Source organism: Salmo salar, chromosome ssa09, assembly GCF_905237065.1.
Source record: "Salmo salar chromosome ssa09, Ssal_v3.1, whole genome shotgun sequence".
Classification (NCBI taxonomy): Eukaryota; Metazoa; Chordata; class Actinopteri; order Salmoniformes; family Salmonidae; genus Salmo; species Salmo salar.
In genome coordinates, this window is record NC_059450.1 from 146,282,098 (window position 1) to 146,300,823 (window position 18,726).

The 18,726-nt window shown below is 45.9% G+C and overlaps 1 protein-coding gene across 1 annotated transcript; it reads right to left on the reverse strand.

The window, feature by feature from the left end:
* Positions 1-11,332: 11,332 nt before the first annotated feature.
* LOC106613204 (semaphorin-4E) lies at positions 11,333-18,726 on the reverse strand. The gene is made up of 14 exons (XM_014215234.2): positions 17,384-18,726; positions 16,951-17,090; positions 15,957-16,016; positions 15,753-15,851; positions 15,427-15,526; positions 15,090-15,200; positions 14,719-14,870; positions 14,424-14,599; positions 14,140-14,293; positions 13,547-13,769; positions 13,241-13,359; positions 12,772-12,938; positions 12,593-12,645; positions 11,333-12,488 (listed from the first exon to the last, which is right to left on the reverse strand). Exons 1-14 carry the CDS (start codon positions 17,493-17,495, stop codon positions 11,821-11,823), a joined length of 2,334 nt encoding a protein of 777 aa, XP_014070709.1. The 5' UTR covers positions 17,496-18,726; the 3' UTR covers positions 11,333-11,820.

The window sequence follows — 18,726 nt, forward strand, 5'->3', positions numbered from 1 at the left end:
GAAGACAAAGGGATGGCAGGGAGGAAGATAAAGGGATGGGAGGGAGAGGGAGGAAGACAAAGGGATGGGAGGGAGAGGGAGGAAGACAACGGGATGGGAGGGAGGAAGATAAAGGGATGGGAGGGAGAGGGAGGAAGACAACGGGATGGGAGGGAGGAAGATAAAGGGATGGGAGGGAGAGGGAGGAAGACAAAGGGATGGGAGGGAGAGGGAGGAAGACAACGGGATGGGAGGGAGGAAGATAAAGGGATGGGAGGGAGAGGGAGGAAGACAAAGGGATGGGAGGGAGAGGGAGGAAGACAACGGGATGGGAGGGAGGAAGATAAAGGGATGGGAGGGAGGAAGACAAAGGGATGGGAGGGAGAGGGAGGAAGACAACGGGATGGGAGGGAGGAAGACAACGGGATGGGAGGGAGGAAGATAAAGGGATGGGAGGGAGGAAGACAAAGGGATGGGAGGGAGAGGGAGGAAGACAAAGGGATGGGAGGGAGGAAGACAAAGGGATGGGAGGGAGGAAGACAAAGGGATGGGAGGGAGGAGGACAAAGGGATGGCAGGGAGGAAGACAAAGGGATGGGAGGGAGGAAGACAAAGGGATGGGAGGGAGGAAGACAAAGGGATGGGAGAGGGAGGAAGACAAAGGGATGGGAGGGAGGAAGACAAAGGGATGGGTGGGAGAGGGAGGAAGACAAAGGGATGGGAGGGAGAGGGAGGAAGATAAAGGGATGATAGGGAGGAAGACAAAGGGATGGGATGGAGAGGGAGGAAGATAAAGGGATGATAGGGAGGAAGACAAAGGGATGGGCGGGAGAGGGAGGAAGACAACGGGATGGGAGGGAGGAAGATAAAGGGATGGGAGGGAGAGGGAGGAAGACAAAGGGATGGGAGGGAGAGGGAGGAAGACAAAGGGATGGGGGGAGAGGGAGGAAGACAAAGGGATGGGAGGAGAGGGAAGACAAAGGGATGGGCAGGGAGGAAGGATAGTAGGGGAAATAACAACTACTGAAAAACAACACTGGGGAAATAACAGCTACTGAACAACAACACTGGGGAAATAACAGCTACTGAACAACAACACTGGGGAAATAACAGCTACTGAACAACAACACTGGGGAAATAACAGCTACTGAACAACAACACTGGGGAAATAACAGCTACTGAACAACAACACTGGGGAAATAACAGCTACTGAACAACAACACTGGGGAAATAACAGCTACTGAACAACAACACTGGGGAAATAACAGCTACTGAACAACAACACTGGGGAAATAACAGCTACTGAACAACAACACTGGGGAAATAACAACTACTGAACAACAACACTGGGGGATAACAGCTACTGAAAAACAACACTGGGGAAATAACAGCTACTGAAAAACAACACTGGGGAAATAACAACTACTGAACAACAACACTGGGGAAATAACAGCTACTGAACAACAACACTGGGGAAATAACAACTACTGAACAACAACACTGGGGAAATAACAGCTACTGAACAACAACACTGGGGAAATAACAACTACTGAACAACAACACTGGGGAAATAACAGCTACTGAACAACAACACTGGGGAAATAACAGCTACTGAAAAACAACACGGGGAAATAACAGCTACTTAAAAACAACACGGGGGAAATAACAGCTACTGAACAACAACACTGGGGAAATAACAGCTACTGAACAACAACACTGGGGAATAACAGCTACTGAACAACAACACTGGGGAAATAACAGCTACTGAACAACAACACTGGGGAAATAACAGCTACTGAACAACAACACTGGGGAAATAACAGCTACTGAACAACAACACTGGGGAAATAACAGCTACTTAAAAACAACACTGGGGAAATAACAACTACTGAACAACAACACTGGGGAAATAACAGCTACTGAACAACAACACTGGGGGATAACAGCTACTGAACAACAACACTGGGGAAATAACAGCTACTGAACAACAACACTGGGGAAATAACAACTACTGAACAACAACACTGGGGAAATAACAGCTACTGAACAACAACACTGGGGAAATAACAGCTACTGAACAACAACACTGGGGGATAACAGCTACTGAACAACAACACTGGGGAAATAACAGCTACTTAAAAACAACACTGGGGAAATAATTTCTGAAAAACAACACTGGGGAAATAATTACTGAAAAACAACACGCACTGACATATTTCATCTACAGCTGGGAGAAACAAGGTGGTGGTGTGTGCGCGTGCAAGCTAGGGCTGTCGTGTGACCCCTCGTCTGGGAACTCAGACAGAGAAGGTGCAAAAACAGGAAACATATGGCAGCTCCGAGGCTCATCTCACAGACCCGAACACACACACACACACACACACACACACACACACACACACACACACACACACACACACACACACACACACACACACAAAATGCAGATCTGCTCTTGCACTCACACCTCACAGAACCGAATACCAGGACACACACACACCTTCACCCTGAATTCCCCTCCAGTGCTCTATAAAACCACAGCATTCCAGTAGTTCTCTCCACCCATCCCCTAAATACATCCTTAACCACTTTGCCAGAAAAGCTTGTGGGAATTTTCACCACTAAAACCAAGAAGGTTTACTAATAGAAAACACACACACACACTGTAGTGAGAGTGTAATGTGTGTGTGTGTGTGTGGACACGTTTTACTATACTTGTGAGTCCTCACATGAATAGTAAACCAACAAAAATTCTGAGAAGTGAGGACATTTTGCCGGTCCTTACTTGTAAAAAAAGCCTATTTTAGGCTTAAGGATTAGGTTAAGGGGTAGAATTAGGGTTAGTGGTTAGGAGTTAGGGTCAGGTTTAGGGTAAATAGGATTTTGAATAGGAATCAATTGTTGGTCCCCAAAAAGTCCACAAGTATATTTTGTGTGTGTGTGTGTGTGTGTGTGTGTGGGGGGGGGGGTAAATAGGTATGTAGGTGGCTGGCTGGCTGGCTGGCCAAAGGAGTGGAGACCAGACAAGGTCAGCAGGGTGAGTCGGTGACAGAGAGAGATTATATTGATTTAAAGTACAGGAAGACTGATCTCTGACATCTCTATCTGCACCACCTGACCTCAGTGTTATAATTCACTCTTTACTTACACTATTCCCCAACTACTCTGTATGTACAGTGCATTCGGAAAGAATTCAGACCCCTTGACTTTTTTAACATTTTGTTGCGTTACAGCCTTATTCTAAAATGTATTACATTTTCCCCCCCTCATCAATCTATACACAATACCCCATAATGACATCACAATACCCCATAATCACAAAAAGAAAAGAGGCTTTTAGAAATGTTTGCAAATGTATTCCAAATAAAAAAAACAGATACCTTATTTCATAAGTATTCAGACCCTTTGCTAAGAGATTTGAAATTGAGTTCAGGTGCACCCTGTTTCCATTGATCATCCATGAGATGTTTCTAGAACTTGATTGGAGTCCACCTGTGGTAAATTCAAATGATTGGACATGATTTGGAAAGGCACACGCCTGTCTATATAAGGTCCCACAGTTGACAGTGAATGTCAGAGCAAAAACTAAGCCATGAGGTTGAAGGAATAGTCCATAGAGCTCAGAGACAGGATTGTGTCGAGGAACAGATCTGGGGAAGGTTACCAAAACCTTTCTCCAGCATTGAAGGTCCCCAAGAACATAGTGGCCTCCATCGTTCTTAAATGGAAGAAGTTTGGAAACCAAACTGAGCAATCGGGGGAGAAGGGCCTTGGTCAGGGAGGTGGCCAAGAACCCGATGGTCACTATGACAGAGCTCTAGGGTTCCTCTGTAGAGATGGGAGAAACTTTCAGAGGGACAACCATCTCTGCAGCACTTCACCAATCAGGCCTTTGTCAAAGAGTGGCCAGATTGAAGCCACGCCTCAGTAAAAGGCACATCACAGCCGCTTGAAGTTAGCCAAAAGGCACCTAAAGGACTCTCAGACCATGACAAACAAGATTCTCTGGTCTGATGAAACCAAGATTGAACTCTTTGGCCTGAATGCCAAGCGTCATGTCTGGAGGAAACCTGGCACCATCCCTACGGTGAAGCATGGTGGTGGCAGCATCATGCTGTGGAGATCTTTTTCAGCGGCAGGGACTGGGAGACTAGTCAGGTCTGAGGGAAAGATGAACGGAGCAAAGTACAGAGATATCCTTGATGAAAACCTGCTCCAGAGTGCTCAGGACCTCAGACTGGGTCAAAGGTTCACCTTCCAACAGGACAATGACCCTAAGCAGACAGCCAAGACAACGCAGGAGTGGCTTCGGGACAAGTCTCTGAATGTCCTTGAGTGGCCCAGCCAGAGCCCGGACTACAACCTGATCGAACATCTCTGGAGAGACCTGAAAATAGCTGTGCAGAAACGCTCCCCATCCAACCTGACAGAGCTTGAGAGGATCTGCAGAGAAGAATGGGAGAAACTCCCCAAATACAGGTGTGCCAAGCCTGTAGCGTCATAGCCAAGAAGACTCGAGGCTGTAATCGCTGCCAAAGGTGCTTCAATATAGTACTCAGTAAAGAGTCAGAATACTTATGTAAATGTGATATTTCAGTTTTTTGTTATAATTTTTTTTGGCAAAAATGTTTAAAACCCTGTTTTTGCTTTGTCGTTATGGGGTATTGTGTGTAGATTGATGAGGGGGAAAAAAAACAATTGAATACATTTTCGAATAAGGCTGTAACATGACAAATTGTGGATAAAGTCAAGGGGTCTAAATACTTTCCGAAAGTACTGTGTGTGTGTACAGTATGTAAGTATATCTAAACTGGCTGACTTCTTTGCTATCATTCACACATCATTTCTCCATGTGTCTGTGTCACTGACCTGCTGCTGTTGTTCTTGTGGTTAGGTTTCTGTTTTAGGCCTCTGTGTGCTTGGAACTTTGCTGACTCAAACAAATGCATGTACAAAAAACAACCACAAGCCCCTCAGTGTTTGCAACCCTAGTCTCAACACTAACCCTAGTCTCAACCCTAGTCTCAACCCTAACCTCAACCCTAACCCTAGTCTCAACCCTAACCCTAGTCTCAACCCTAGTCTCAACCCTAACCTCAACCCTAACCCTAGTCTCAACCCTAACCCTAGTCTCAACCCTAGTCTCAACACTAACCCTAGTCTCAATCATAACCCTAGTCTCAAACCTAACCCTAGTCTCAACCCTAACCCTAGTCTCAACCCTAACCCTAGTCTCAACCCTAATGCTAGTCTCAACCCTAGTCTCAACACTAACCCTAGTCTCAAACCTAACCCTAGTCTCAAACCTAACCCTAGTCTCAACCCTAACCCTAGTCTCAACCCTAGTCTCAACACTAACCCTAGTCTCAACCCTAACCCTAACCTCAAACCTAACCCTAGTCTCAACACTAACCCTAGTCTCAACACTAACCCTAGTCTCAACCCTAACCTCAATGCCAACCCTAGTCTCAAACCTAACCCTAGTCTCAAACCTAACCCTAGTCTCAAACCTAACCCTGTCTCAACCCTAACCCTAACCTCAACCCTAACCCTAGTCTCAACCCTAACCTCAAACCTAACCCTAGTCTCAACACTAACCCTAGTCTCAACACTAACCCTAGTCTCAACCCTAACCTCAATGCCAACCCTAGTCTCAAACCTAACCCTAGTCTCAAACCTAACCCTAGTCTCAACCTAACTGTCTCACCTAACCCTAGTCTCAAACCTAACCCTAGTTTCAACCCTAACCCTAGTCTCAACCCTAACCCTAGTCTCAACCATAACCCTAGTCTCAACCATAACCTAGTCTCAACCCTAACCCTAGTCTCAACACTAACCCTAGTCTCAACCCTAGTCTCAACCCTAACCCTAGTCTCAACACTAACCCTAGTCTCAACACTAACCCTAGTCTCAACCCTAGTCTCAATCCCAACCCTGGTCTCAACCCTAACAATAGTCTCATTCCTAACCCTAGTCTCAACCCTAACCCTAGTCTCAACCATAACCCTAGTCTCAACCATAACCCTAGTCTCAAACCTAACCCTAGTCTCAAACCTAACCCTGTCTCAACCCTAACCCTAACCTCAACCCTAACCCTAGACTCAACCCTAACCTCAAACCTAACCCTAGTCTCAACACTAACCCTAGTCTCAACACTAACCCTAGTCTCAACCCTAACCTCAATGCCAACCCTAGTCTCAAACCTAACCCTAGTCTCAATCCTAACCCTAGTCTCAACCCTAACCCTAGTCTCAACCCTAACCCTAGTCTCAACCCTAACCCTAGTCTCAACCCTAACCTCAATGCCAACCCTAGTCTCAAACCTAACCCTAGTCTCAAACCTAACCCTAGTCTCAACCCTAGTCTCAACACTAACCCTAGTCTCAACCCTAACCCTAGTCTCAACCCTAGTCTCAACACTAACCCTAGTCTCAACCCTAACCCTAACCTCAAACCTAACCCTAGTCTCAACACTAACCCTAGTCTCAACACTAACCCTAGTCTCAACCCTAACCTCAATGCCAACCCTAGTCTCAAACCTAACCCTAGTCTCAAACCTAACCCTAGTCTCAAACCTAACCCTGTCTCAACCCTAACCCTAACCTCAACCCTAACCCTAGTCTCAACCCTAACCTCAAACCTAACCCTAGTCTCAACACTAACCCTAGTCTCAACACTAACCCTAGTCTCAACCCTAACCTCAATGCCATCCCTAGTCTCAAACCTAACCCTAGTCTCAATCCTAACCCTAGTCTCAACCCTAACCCTAGTCTCAACCCTAACCCTAGTCTCAACCATAACCCTAGTCTCAACCATAACCCTAGTCTCAACCCTAACCTCAACCCTAACCCTAGTCTCAACACTAACCCTAGTCTCAACCCTAGTCTCAACCCTAACCCTAGTCTCAACACTAACCCTAGTCTCAACACTAACCCTAGTCTCAATCCCAACCCTGGTCTCAACCCTAACAATAGTCTCAATCCTAACCCTAGTCTCAACCCTAACCCTAGTCTCAACCATAACCCTAGTCTCAACCATAACCCTAGTCTCAAACCTAACCCTAGTCTCAAACCTAACCCTGTCTCAACCCTAACCCTAACCTCAACCCTAACCCTAGTCTCAACCCTAACCTCAAACCTAACCCTAGTCTCAACACTAACCCTAGTCTCAACACTAACCCTAGTCTCAACCCTAACCTCAATGCCAACCCTAGTCTCAAACCTAACCCTAGTCTCAAACCTAACCCTAGTCTCAAACCTAACCCTAGTCTCAACCCTAACCCTAGTCTCAACCAACCCTAGTCTCAACCCTAACCCTAGTCTCAACCATAACCCTAGTCTCAACCATAACCCTAGTCTCAACCCTAACCTCAACCCTAACCCTAGTCTCAACACTAACCCTAGTCTCAACACTAACCCTAGTCTCAACCCTAGTCTCAATCCCAACCCTGGTCTCAACCCTAACAATAGTCTCAATACTAACCCTAGTCTCAATCCCAACCCTAGTCTCAAGCCTAACAATAGTCTCAATTCCAACCCTAGTCTCAATCCTAACAATAATCTCAACCATAACCCTAGTCTCAACCATAACCCTAGTCTCAACCCTAACCTCAACCCTAACCCTAGTCTCAACACTAACCCTAGTCTCAACACTAACCCTAGTCTCAACCCTAGTCTCAATCCCAACCCTGGTCTCAACCCTAACAATAGTCTCAATACTAACCCTAGTCTCAATCCCAACCCTAGTCTCAATCCTAACAATAGTCTCAATTCCAACCCTAGTCTCAAACCTAACAATAATCTCAATCCTAACCCTAGATTGGTTATACATTGCACTTAGCAGTAACACCCCGATGGGCTGAAAGGAGCTTCCACCATGTTGCTGACACTATTCCAGTTCTTTCAGTTCTCATGGAGGATGCCATCTTTGGCTGTGAGTCATGTTTCCTGAACTAGGAGGTAAAAGGGTTGTCTGAATTAGAGAAAAATGTGTGTGTGTGTGTGTGTGGGGGCGGCTCCTAAGGATGGACAGCAGTAAAAGGTCACGTCATTGTTTGTGTTTAATCATAGAATAACCTTTACCTTTCCTTACCCATCTCATGGCTCCATACCTCTGTTACCCATCTCATGGCTCCATACCTCTGTTACCCATCTCATGGCTCCATACCTCTGTTACCCATCTCATGGCTCCATACCTCTGTTACCCATCTCATGGCTCCATACCTCTGTTACCCATCTCATGGCTCCATACCTCTGTTACCCATCTCATGGCTCCATACCTCTGTTACCCATCTCATGGCTCCATACCTCTGTGTGTCTCTCTCTCTGTGTCTCTCTCTTGTGTGTCTCTCTCTGTGTGTCTCTCTCTCTGTGTCTCTCTCTCTGTGTGTCTCTCTCTCTGTGTCTCTCTCTGTGTGTCTCTCTCTCTGTGTGTCTCTCTCTCTGTGTGTCTCTCTCTCTGTGTGTCTCTCTCTCTGTGTGTTCTCTCTCTGTGTTGAGTGTTCTCTCTCTGTGTGTCTCTCTCTCTGTGTGTCTCTCTCTCTGTGTGTCTCTCTCTCTGAGTGTCTCTCTCTCTGTGTGTCTCTCTCTGTGTGTCTCTCTCTCTGTGTGTCTCTCTCTCTGTGTGTCTCTCTCTCTGTGTCTCTCTCTCTGTGTGTCTCTCTCTCTCTGTGTGTCTCTCTCTCTGTGTGTCTCTCTCTCTGAGTGTCTCTCTCTCTGTGTGTCTCTCTCTCTGTGTGTCTCTCTCTCTGTGTGTCTCTCTCTCTCTGTGTCTCTCTCTCTCTGTGTCTCTCTGTGTGTCTCTCTCTCTGTGTGTCTGTGTTTTAAAGGAGAGAAAGACAGAAAGAGATAGAAAAAGATTCAAAGACACTGACAGAAAGGTAGGGGAGGGGGGAGGGGGAGAGAGAGGAGGCAGGGCAATCAACCCTCATGTACCCGACCACGGGAAGTTGGAAAAGGACAGGGGGCAAAACAGGAAACTGAAGTCCTGTTATGGAAGACTGCAATCCTAAGAGTGCAGGTGTCTCTGTGTGTGTATGAGTCTCTGTGTGTGTGCGGTGTGTGTGTGTGTGCGTCTCTCTCTCTGTGTATGTGTATCTCTCTCTCTGTGTATGTGTCTGTGTGTCTCTCTGTGTGTGTGTGTGTCTCTCTGTGTGTGTGTGTGTGTGTGTGTGTGTGTCTCTCTGTGTGTGTATATGTCTCTCTCTCTCTGTGTGTCTCTCTGCGTGTGTGTTTCTCTGTGTGCGTGTCTCTGTGTGTGTGTGCGTCTCTGTGTGTGTTGGTGTGTGTTGGTGTGTGAGGCCAGGAGAGAGGAGCTAATGAAGAGAGCGATGAAGATGATTCATCCTCACCCTCCTCCCTAGAGTGATGTCATCATCCTTCGCCCTGAAGTACACCACCCTCTTCAACAAGGCCTGAGCATGACCTCTAACCCCGGCCATTATTTTCTTCCACATCTCTCTCTCTCTCTCTCTCTCTCTCTCTCCTGCTCTCTCTATCTCTTTCTCTCTCCTGCTCTCTCTAACTCTCTCCTCTCTTTCTCTCCCCTGCTCTCTCTAACTCTCTCCCTCTCTCTAACTCTAACTCTCTCTAACTCTCTCTAACTCTCTCCCTCTCTCTAATTCTCTCCCTCTCTCTAACTCTCTCTCTAACTCTCCCCAGCTGGTTAGTTTAGCTCAGTCAGTGTATCAGCTTTAATTTCTCTTAATGAAGCCAGTTAGTGTCATAGAGAGAACTTTCATGGTCACACATACAGTACGCCAAGGTAAATCAACATATAAAAGGGCACCAAGGAGTACTCATAACCCCTTCCACAGTATGTGTGTGTGGAAACACAAAGACACGCTGCCAGGACACCTCTTACACACGCACATACAAATTCATTCAACAAGGTGTGAGAAGAGGAGGGAGGACAGGAGACACACACACACAGAGACCACACACACAGAGACCACACACACAGAGACCCACAGTGACCACACACACACACACACACACAGAGACCACACACACACACGCAGACCACACACACACACAGACCACACACACACACACACACAGCGAGACCCCACACACGCACAGGGACACACACACACGCACAGGGACACACACACAGAGAGAGAGACACACAGAGAGAGACACACACGCACACACAGAGAGATACGCACAGACAGGTAAACACAAGAACATGGCTGCTACAGTCCAGGCTGTGCTCCAGTAGGGTTTCCCTGCTGTGCTGCCTGATGCAAGGCTGATGATACAGAGGAAAGTCTTTATCATACATTCCCATCTGACACACACACACCTCTTTAAAACACACACAAGCACACAACAAACTCACGGAAGAGACTAAGAAAGTTAGTTTCACTGGCTTGGCTCTGACTCTGAGCTACTGTTATACTGTTGATGTCGACTGGTGGACACCAAGGTTCTCCAACCCTGTTCCTGGAGAGATACCATTCTCTAGGTTTATCTCTCCAACCCTGTTTCTGGAGAGATACCATTCTCTAGGTTTATCTCTCCAACCCTGTTTCTGGAGAGATACCATTCTCTAGGTTTATCTCTCCAACCCTGTTTCTGGAGAGATACCATTCTCTATGTTTATCTCTCCAACCCTGTTCCTGGAGAGATACCATTCTCTAGGTTTATCTCTCCAACCCTGTTCCTGGAGAGATACCATTCTCTATGTTTATCTCTCCAACCCTGTTCCTGGAGAGATACCATTCTCTAGGTTTATCTCTCCAACCCTGTTTCTGGAGAGATACCATTCTCTAGGTTTATCTCTCCAACCCTGTTTCTGGAGAGATACCATTCTCTATGTTTATCTCTCCAACCCTGTTCCTGGAGAGATACCATTCTCTATGTTTATCTCTCCAACCCTGTTCCTGGAGAGATACCCTTCTCTAGGTTTATCTCTCCAACCCCGGCTGTAACTAATCTACCTCAGTTAATAAACCAGCTTATTATTAAAATCAGGTGTTCTAGGTTAGGGTTCGAGTGAACATCTACAGGAACAAGGTTGGAACAGGAACAAGGTTGGAGAGCCCTGGTGGAGACTGACTAATAGATTGGTGGAGACTGACTCTGACTAATAGATTGGTTGAGATAACTGACTGACTAATAGATTGGTGGAGACTGACTCTGACTAATAGATTGGTTGAGATAACTGACTGACTAATAGATTGGTGGAGACTGACTCTGACTAATAGATTGGTGGAGACTGACTCTGACTAATAGATTGGTGGAGACTGACTGAATAATAGATTGGTGGAGACTGACTGAATAATAGATTGGTGGAGACTGACTGAATAATAGATTGGTGGAGACTGACTGACTCTAAATACAGGTATCTGTGATTTGATATAAGATCTAATCATTTAATAATATAGAAAAACTCTCATGTAGACAGATACATAATATTTGCAATATATAATATTTATACAAACATAAAAATACAAAATATATTCAACACAAGGATCTTAAGTGGAAAACAATGACTAAAGAATGGTGCTGGTGATTCTAGGGGTGCTGTCAGTACGACAGAATGGTGTTCAACATTTCATTCAAACGGAAACAGTACTGAACAACCCGCAGAAAAACAGTGTGATTATTGTGTGAGATTGTATGGTGCTACGCATGTTTAGCGATTTCAAATAGTCACACCCTTAATGAACAGGCCACAGTTCGTCACAATCACCAAAACGGGAGCGAACGTACCTCAAAGGCTGTCTAAGAATGGTGAGCACCGTTTTGAGGAAACGTGTCGTTCAGTACAAACCGTCACGCAACTTAGCAAACGTTGAATCGAATTGAACGCACCCCTAGTCTCAGTTATTAGTCCCAGCTCAGATGTCACCCATGTGGATAACTGCATCAGATGAGCTGTTAACCGGTGACATGTGATCCTGGAGCCCCTCCTCCATCCTGAAGACTCTGTGGCTCAACTGGTCTCTGCTGATGTTCCAGAGCATTAGAGACCCCAGGATCATGGACAGAAGAGCGACAGATACCCTCGCTGTCTGATTATCCTCCATGTCCTCAATGGTGATGATGGTGTGATTGTTGTTCACTTCAGACCCAGGGACACGACCAGGGCCTGTTCTCCAGTTGTTGTTGTTGTTCTGGCAGGGTTCTGCTGGGTGAATTCTGGCCCTGAGTCTGAAGTGTCTCCTCACACTCCAGAGGACCACAACCCCCAGCAGCACAGAAAGCACAGCCACAGATATCTGCAGGACCAGTAGAGTCTTTGTGGGCTGCAGGATGTAGGCAGCCTCTGTCCTGGTGTAGAGTCGACCTTTGACCTCCTCCAGACTCTGGCAGGTGTACCGACCAGCGTCTGAAGCTACGGCACTCCCTATCAACAAGTCCTGGCTCAACATCTGGTACCTGTCTCTCAGCTGGAGGGGCTCCCTTGCAAAGTGCCAGCTCACCTGTGCCAGGTTGGATGCTGGTTGACACGGCAGGTGGACGGAGCTCCCAATATTAAATGGTAATGGAAGTGGCTTCATAGGGACTGAAAACAACACAATGGGGAGTCACTGAATGTCCTTAACTTGGCATGTAGCCTACTTCATGTTGGTACATCACAGTATTTCACTAGTTGAGAAATAAACCTACGTGATTGGGGGCACATCGAGGCATCCGCATGAATAAGGCTTTGGTACAAGTTCCTGAAAGATAAAGAAACAGCTACTGTTATTCGAAGGACATTTGAAATCATATTTGTTCCAATAGTACACTCTCACTCTAGTGGTTACTCTAGAGTGAGAGTGTTGTAGAGTTTAGCAGCATCCTACCTGGAGTCAGTGGGTAAGTTGTGGACAGATGAGCAGGCTGCTGAGGTGGTGTCCCAGGCACAGTAGGGATCTCTGGCCAGGATACAGTCCAGACAGGACCCATACCGACCACAGTCCCTAACTGGAATCTGGACCACTCCAGACTCTGAGCCTGCATAGAGCTGTCCCTGGAGAAAAACACACACTGATTACTAAACCACCAGTGTTAGCTTCTCATTGGATGACCTGGTGCCATTCATCTTCAACAAGCAGGTATGCTAGTGGTTAGAGCGTTGGACTAGTACCCGAAAGGTTGCTGGATCGAATCCCCGAGCTGACAAGGTAAAAATCTGTCGTTTTGCCCCTGAACAAGGCAGTTAACCCACTGTTCCCTGGTAGGCCTTCATTGTAAATAAGAATTTGTTTTTAACTGGCCTGCCTAGTTAAATAAAAAATATATACTCATAACGTTTTGCACTAAATGTGTTACCGTGCCAGAGGAGAGACGCAGCACTTTGATTGGCTCCAGAGTTTGGAACACCTGGATCTCTTGGATGATGACTGTGTCACCAGCAGCGTACTGCACAGCCTTCTGCACCGTGCCCTCCTCTGTCAGGGAGCAGGACACTTCAGTTACTCTCTAGAGCCAACACTGACATTGATTGATTGTCTTTGTCAGAAAATAATTCTCATATATACACACAGTACATGAATACATATATAGACAGTAATAATCACTGCCACAAGCACAGAACAATGTGAATTGGGATGATAAAGGGCTGTCAATTGTCAGCACCTGTTCCAATAAACATAACGTGGTGGATTTCTCCATCCACGGCCATGACTCGGTCCACAACAATCACTGACAACTTGGCTCCCCTCTGCAGCACCAGTGGACCCCCGGTCAGTGGAGGCACTGCTCCCTCCATGAGTGGCTGGTCACGGACGAACTGTAGCGTCTTGTCAGGGAGGTCCAGCGAGTGAACAATCCCGAGGTCCCGCACAGCATTGTTCATACACTTCAACAACAACACGACCAGAGAGTTGATGAGACCTTTCACATATACTGTAGGTCTAGAATTATGACGGAAGCACTCTTGAAACTAAGCCTGTGTTCCAAATAGCCCCCTATTCCCTATATAGTGCATTCCTTTTTACCAGGGCTCATAGGGTTCTGTTCAAAAGTAGTACACTTCGTACAGTAGGGAATAGGATACCATTTGGGATTCAGCCTGAGCGTATTTGCCACATTTGATGAAGTGTTTTGGACAATAATTGTGCACTGTAGAGGAACATAGGTACAATACTGTCACATGACACTTATGTCTGGAAGAAGTTAATCAATGATCATTTAATTGAATCATCTATATAAGTCATGTTATTACTCACTGCTCCAGGTCGTGGGACAGGCTCCTCTCTGGTGTGGGTTACCCACCTTGTTTCTGACTCCATTGTCACCGGAGTCATATACCTACCCTCAGCGAAGACTTTCCCAATGTCAGCCACGCTGAACGCACACACAGTAGAGAGATCCGATGTGGTTCTGTAATCATCAAAACACCATTTATTATTCCAACATCACTTCAGAATCCCTACAACTGATCATTATTTTACAGATTTGACAGTATAGAATTTCTGCTGGACTGTACTAATAAAGAAATGTTAGAACTCACGTCTGCGGGCTGAAAACAGCGTAAAACACGCTCTTCCTCCAATCCTGGTCTTTCAAGAGGAAGATATCCTGAATGATGGCTGGCAGGCTAGGTTCCAGGGGCACCGGGCAGTCAAGACGGGCCTTCAGGAAGGACGTCCACTTTTGCTGTAAGGTCCTCTGACCACCCATATCCCCCTGCACACCAACAACAGAGAGGGAGACATGCTCGGTGTCAGTGTCGACCATAGTATTAGGAATTAGAACACTAGAACAGACATGAACATTCTTTCAGTTTAAGAGCATTTTATAAGTACCTTGCAGACCCGTGCCACACGAGATACCCTGATCTGGTCTGGCAGGTCAAACTCCATGGCCTCCTCACTAAAGAACATATAGACTTTATCGTCATCCCCATCGAGGTTGTTAATGCTCTCGGGGACAACGTCCAACTGTACGAAGGAGGGCTCTGGAAAAAGACAGGGTTCAGTTTTCTCACAGAGACTGAAACCAGACTTGGGATCCATTATTTAAGGCATATTGAATAAAGAAATACATTTAAAATGGCTGTATGTCTCTGTGGAACGTACACATTCAGGTGTCTGTTTAGCTATGCATCAACACATTGTCACAGTATTCTGTGGTTGACAGTGAGTAGTACATTTAAAACAGAGCGGTTGGAGCTTACTGTTAAGCCAGGACTGTCTGTGTTCGGTCCTGATAGCTGGGAAGGAATGACGCTGCAACACCTGCTCAGTACCCAGGAAGTTGACCGCTGTGGCTGAATATAGTTCTGTCCCTGATAGATGATTAACAATGACAATCATCAGAACTGAAATAATAAAGACTAAAAAGTGAATGAAGTTAATCAGTAATGTATTTCACATCACTAACAACTTTCAGTGTGGGTCCACTTTTTTCAACACTTTATGTATAGTTGTTTTATTTATAATAGTGGTTGCACAATTCTACTACTCCGTCCTTGTGGGGAGGTACTGGAGATATCAGAAAGCAGCTGTACTCACCAACCATGACCGAGGTTGACCTCTGGAAGGGGTCAAAGGGAACTTTCCCTCGCCCCTCTTCCTTCTTCCCTTCCAGGGTCAACGTTCCGTTTGCGTAGGTCTGTTGGAGAACACAATGCATGTTTGGTTGCGATGTGGAGGTGTACATTAAGGCTGTGATCTATAACCACTGAAAGGTGGTTGGGACGCCTCACAGAAAGACAGAGGGTTGGTGTGCTACATATGTCTGCAGTTAGTTCAGTGTAAACAACCAGAATATGACAACGGTCCACAGTCACATGATATGTAGTGTGAAACAACAGGTGTCCTGTCCAGGTTATACTCACCATATAGTCACATGTGGGGTTGTATGCGCTGGTCCCACACACCAACATCCTACCATCGTGGAGAGTCTGAAGTGTCTTGATGTAGTTTTGACAGTCCATCTGGAATAGGATAAGATTGGAACGGTCATGTGGTTTGTTTCTATCAGTATACTGCTTCAGAGAGTTCTCTGAGAGGAGAGATGATCCATCCTACAATCCACTTACTGAATCTTTTCCCTTCCTCTCGCAGGACGTTTTCTGCTCCTCTGAGACCTGCCAGTAGACCTGTAGCAACAGACAGCTTCACATTAACATACAGCAGGCTCTGAGACCTGCCAGTAGACCTGTAGCAACAGACAGCTTCACATTAACATACAGCAGGCTCTGAGACCTGCCAGTAGACCTGTAGCAACAGACAGCTTCACATTAACATACAGCAGGCTCTGAGACCTGCCAGTAGACCTGCAGCAACAGACAGCTTCACATTAACATACAGCAGGCTCTGAGACCTGCCAGTAGACCTGTAGCAACAGACAGCTTCACATTAACATACAGCAGGCTCTGAGACCTGCCAGTAGACCTGTAGCAATAGACAGCTTCACATTAACATACAGCAGGCTCTGAGACCTGCCAGTAGACCTGTAGCAACAGACAGCTTCACATTAACATACAGCAGGCTCTGAGACCTGCCAGTAGACCTGTAGCAACAGACAGCTTCACATTAACATACAGCAGGCTCTGAGACCTGCCAGTAGACCTGCAGCAACAGACAGCTTCACATTAACATACAGCAGGCTCTGAGACCTGCCAGTAGACCTGTAGCAACAGACAGCTTCACATTAACATACAGCAGGCTCTGAGACCTGCCAGTAGACCTGTAGCAATAGACAGCTTCACATTAACATACAGCAGGCTCTGAGACCTGCCAGTAGACCTGTAGCAACAGACAGAATCCATTAACATACAGCAGGCTCTGAGACCTGCCAGTAGACCTGTAGCAACAGACAGATTCCATTAACATACAGCAGGCTCTGAGACCTGCCAGTAGACCTGTAGCAACAGACAGAAACCATTAACATACAGCAGGCTCTGAGACCTGCCAGTAGACCTGCAGCAACAGACAGATTTCCATTAACATACAGCAGGAATACTCTACAGACCAGACAATACTGTATGGATGTATTGACATACAAGACCTTGATTAGACTGAGTTCCTTACCCCAGACTTTTTCGAGGAGATATCCTCAAGGTCCAGAGCGTATACGGCGTCTCGAGCACCAACGACAAGGATACCCAGGTCCTCTCTCAATGTCATCGTTGAATAGTTTGAAATGCCATTCTCTCTGAAAATCTTAGCATCTGAACAGAAGAACAATATGATAACACTTTACTTAGAGTGGTTGTATGTAGCATTTATAAAACATGCTCTATGTTTAAATACTTTAAAATATTGTTTAAATTCTTCATAGGGTTCTCCCGTGGGGACAGCCAAAGAACCCTTTTGGATGGCTTTGGATCATATTAGATGCTTTATATTGAGAAAAAAACATTACACTAAGCTGCCATATAAGCCTAACTTTAGTTGAGTGGAAAATATGCATTTCTCTACATGCAAAGATGTAAACAGATACTGGAGAGAGATAATGGCTTACTGTCATATTGTATGGTCTTCCTAGGGATGCTGGCGAACACTTCACCCAGGACCAGGGGTATAAGGACCAGGAACAGGCCCAAGAAAACCCTCAGGGAAGCGAGAGGAGCCATGATGGTCCTCTTGTCAGCAGCTGTCAATGCTCAATGCAACACACTTGCTCAATGTTCAATGCAACACAGAATTCTAAAATGTAAATGTAAATGTAATTCTCTTAATGTTGGCGTTGGGCTGCTGTTTATATAGGATTGACTGTGTGATGTCATAATGCGGGTAATGAGATGTTGATTATGACATCAAACTGTACACTACAGTGGATGATGGAATGGATCCACAGTCTGAGCATATTGCTTTCCTTTTTTGGCTGCTATTATAATTGTCTCAACTAGATCACCCTCACACACACACAAAACTGTGTAATGATCTGGACAGATTGACCAAAGCTTTTGGATTCCATTTAAAATATACAAGTGTTTATCCTGAAACATGTCCCATATGGTTTAATGGTGGAATGTTGAATTACTCCAGTATTCTAAACTGTGCATTGTTTGGTCAGCTACAATAGAATTTTCAGGAGTAGAGTTGGACTACACATTCTAAGACTGATGACACAATGTACAATCTACATGCCGAGCCAATGCCAGTGTCATCCATAGAAATATAATCTAGATTGTATTTCTATGTTGTCACCCTCCTCAAATCATAATGACTGTACTAGTGATCTTGTTGTCCCTCAAATACCCTGATTTTTCCACCACATACATGGAAGCTCACCCCTAAATCAGCCATTACTTCTGACACAGCAACCCTTATAACATTGTGCTCTATTGAAATTAAATGTAGTTTATGTGTGTGTGTGGTGTGTGAGTGTGCGTGTGTTTGTGCATACGAACTACTATGAGTGTATGAGTGTGTGTAAGTGTGTATGTGTGAGTGTGTGTACTGTGTAAGGGTGATACATGGTCTGTCTAAGGGTGGGAGACAGGGCTACGGCCGTAAATCCACCCAGCCGTTGCCGTGGTGATTTGCTTTTTCTGGGAAACCATAAACATCCTGACGGAGCGACACGCTGCCCTCTGAACGTGGGAAGTGGCCAGTGTGTAGCCAGTGTGTAGCCAGTGTGTGTTTGTGTGTGTGTTGGAGTGCTCAAGAGCATCCTCTTGAGAGCAAGATATCTGATTGGCTGATGTGAGCACACAGGTCTAAGAGATCGTTCCTCCGGGTCACTCCATTGGCTGTGTGGGCCGGTGGGAGGGGTTAGAGCTAACGGGCAATTATCCCGTCTAATCCAGAACATTGTTCAACATGAACACAAATTAACTATCAGTGGGGCCTATGGCCACA